Consider the following 3,407-nt stretch of genomic DNA (forward strand, 5'->3'; position numbering starts at 1 on the left):
TACGGGGTGGTTTGCCATTGTCTTCCCCAGTCATCTACACATTACCCCCAGCAAGCTGGGTACTCATTATACCAACCTCAGAAGGATGAAAGGTCAAGTCAACCTTGAGCTGGCCCAGCTTTTGCCAGGATCAAAATCAGGTTGTGAGCAGAGCTTGGACAGCAGTACTGCAGTTTACCACTCTGTGCCATGGGGCTCTTCTGCCTTTGATAATATGCAGTTGTAATTATTTGTAATAAATGTTACCCTTCTGATTGTGCAGATCTTCCTAACATATTGGAATCCCTCTGCAGTTGTTCTGGACTCTGCTTTGCAAATACATAAATCACTGGGAAAATGGAAAGAATGAACCAGACAATTGTGACAGAATTCATTCTCTTGGGACTGTTGGATGACCCTAGCATCCAATCTGTCCTTTTTGCTACAGGGCTGTTGATATACATGTTCACATTAGCAGGGAATCTGGCAATTATTGCTTTGATACGGACTGCCCAGCACCTCCAGAATCCAATGTACTTCTTGCTGAGCAATCTGGCATTTACTGAGATCTGCTACATCAGCTCCACCATGCCAAAGATGTTATGGGATCTCGTGGCAGGGAATAACACCATCTCCTTTGCTGGCTGTGCATTCCAGATGTTCTGCTTTCTAACCACAGTAGCTACGGAAGGTGCTTTACTCTCAGTCATGGCATATGATCGCTATGCTGCCATTTGCCACCCATTGCACTATACATTGCTCATGAGCCAACCTGTGCTCAGATGGCTTGTCGCAATGTCATGGGCGATTGGAGGAGTTAACGGCACTGTCGATACTGCCTTTGTTTTCTCCTTGAACTTCTGTGGTCCCAATAAGATAGTGCACTTCTTTTGTGACATCCCACCTGTCTTGCAGCTGTCATTCTCTACTTGTGCCTCCCATCTTACTGTGGTGAGTATCTTTTACAGCACAGGTATCTTCACTTACCTGAGACCTTCTTCTGGCCGCTCCAAGGAAGATGGCCGTTTGATCTCTGTGCTGTATACCATCATCACCCCTTTGCTGAACCCTCTAATCTACAGCCTCAAAAACAAAGAAATGCAGGCAGCACTTCTGAATGTTCTTGGAAAGAAGCAACATAGTCAGCTCTGAAAGCACATCATTTATTGCTAGAGGCAAGCATGGAATTGCCTTACATTATTTGGTTCATGAGCCATAGATACTATGCTAAATTGACTAAAGTAAGCACAATGCCTAACATTCTACTCCTTCCATCCCACCCTCCATCTCCTTGGCTGAACATTAACATGGGGATGGAAAGGAAAGAAGAGGAACTGCTGGATCATTATGATGTTGCAGAACCATTACTCTTAATCACCTATCATAATTGTTAAGTGCCAGTTATTGAAGTTCACAAGTTACAGCGAATGCAAGTATAATCAATGTCCAGTGTATATTCCATCGTTTTATATGAGAATTGATTAACTCTCATGCTACAGTTAGCTTACGTACAGTTGAATATGTGATACAAATCCACCACTTATTCAGGTCCCATGTTTAACTTGCAAAATGAGCACATGTTGGCTCATCCTTAAAAAAAGAAATGTGCACACCTCATTACATATACTAAACCCATCTCCAATATATTTTAATGTATTTTTTTTAATGGCAAACTAGAATGATCAGTGGCGTAGCTAGGGCTTTGGGGGCCCGAGGCCCAAGATTTATGTGGGCCCCCCATGTGTGTGCACGCCTCCAGAAACAGGATATGATGTCACTTCCGGTGATGTCACTTCCGCAAAATGGCCACCACTTGCGAGGGAGCCCTGCTGGAAACAGGAAGTGATGTAACTTCCCCAAAATGGCCACCACTTGTGGGGGGGGAACAGGAAGTGGTGTCACTTTGGGGGCGGCACCCCCCCCCCCAAGATGGCACTGCTGGTGCGATCTAGGTCATGTGATTGATAACCTGATTACCCCACCACACCATGTGACAGGGAGAAATGCCACAAGCAGCCTGCTGGCCCAGCTGTTCCCCTTGTGCCCTGATCTTGTGGGACTTCTATATTAAGCAAGCTTACAAGAAAAACAAGGAAAACAAAAACAGGCATACTGATGGAAGATGGGTCAGGAACCTCTGAGATGAGAAATGCGAAGGTTATAGAGAATCATTGTTGAATTCTGTATGGGCGCCGACTCCCATGAGTTAGGCTCTTTAACTGAGATTGCCCATTTGTATACTGCTATTGAACTTTTTAAGGGAAGAAACACCCATAGTCTGGAGCATTGTTTATGTACGCTTACAGTCTGTACTGTTCCATACTCGGTCTTTGACAACAGGCTGTTTATGATATTATACACTATAATATAATAATACAGTATATATTTGCAGTTTATTGGGTAGCACAGAGATGTCTGTAATGAGTACTTGGTTGATGGCCTATTGGTCAGTGTAATTTCTTGCATTGTTCCTTGAACGCGGAACCCCCACAGTTGTTGTTCCCTTACTGGAGTGTCCCAGAGGGCCCAAGGGAGGCAGGTGGGGCATAAGAACATAAGAGAAGCCCTGTTGGATCAGGCCAATGGCCCATCCAGTCCAACACTCTGCGTCGCATAAGAACATAAGAGAAGCCATGTTGGATCAGGCTGGTGACCCCTCCAGTCCAACACTCTGTGTCACATAAGAACATAACAGAAGCCATGTTGGATCAGGCCAATGGGCCATCCAGTCCAAAACTCTGTGTCACATATAAGAACATAAGAGAAGCCATGTTGGATCAGGCCATTGGGCCCTCCAGTCCAACACTCTGTGTCACATAAGAACATAAGAGAAGCCTTGTTGGATCAGGCCAATGGCCCATCCAGTCCAACACTCTGTGTCACATAAGAGAAGCCCTGTTGGATCAGGCCAATGGCCCATCCAGTCCAACACTTGTGTCACATAAGAACATAAGAGAAGCCATGTTGGATCAGGCCAATGGCCCATCCAGTCCAACACTCTGTGTCACTTAAGAACATAAGAGAAGCCCTGTTGGATCAGGCCAGTAGCCCATCCAGTCCAACACTCTGTCACCCAGTGGCCATAAAACCAGGTGCCATCAGGAGGTCCATCAATGGGGCTAGAAGCACTCCCACCGCGCCCCCCCACCAAGCACCAAGTTAGTCTTTAAGCTGCTGCTGCTGGACTCTGACTCATTTCTCCTGCTAGTAAAGGTAAAGGTAGTCCCCTGTGCAAGCACCAGTCGTTTCTGACTCTGGGGTGATGTTGCTTTCACAAGGTTTTCACGGCAGACTTTTTACAGGGTGGTTTGCCACTGCCTTCCCCAGACATCTACGCTTTCCCACCAGCAAGCTGGGGACTCCTTTGACCTACCTCGGAAGGATGGAAGGCTGAGTCAACCTGGAGCCGGCTACCTGAACCAGCTTCC

The 3,407-nt window shown here is 46.3% G+C and overlaps 1 protein-coding gene across 1 annotated transcript; it reads left to right on the forward strand.

The window, feature by feature from the left end:
* The first annotated feature begins 336 nt into the window (after positions 1–336).
* LOC132584415 (olfactory receptor 5F1-like) lies at positions 337–1,131 on the forward strand. Its single transcript, XM_060256287.1, has one exon. The coding sequence runs from the start codon at positions 337–339 to the stop codon at positions 1,129–1,131; it is 795 nt and encodes a 264-aa protein (XP_060112270.1).
* Positions 1,132–3,407: the final 2,276 nt, after the last annotated feature.

This window comes from Heteronotia binoei, chromosome 15, assembly GCF_032191835.1.
Source record: "Heteronotia binoei isolate CCM8104 ecotype False Entrance Well chromosome 15, APGP_CSIRO_Hbin_v1, whole genome shotgun sequence".
In the NCBI taxonomy this organism is placed as follows: Eukaryota; Metazoa; Chordata; class Lepidosauria; order Squamata; family Gekkonidae; genus Heteronotia; species Heteronotia binoei.

Bases quoted from the DNA above. Each gene is read 5' to 3' on its own strand.
- LOC132584415 (XM_060256287.1), top strand. From the start codon at position 337: ATGGAAAGAATGAACCAGACAATTGTGACAGAATTCATTCTCTTGGGA.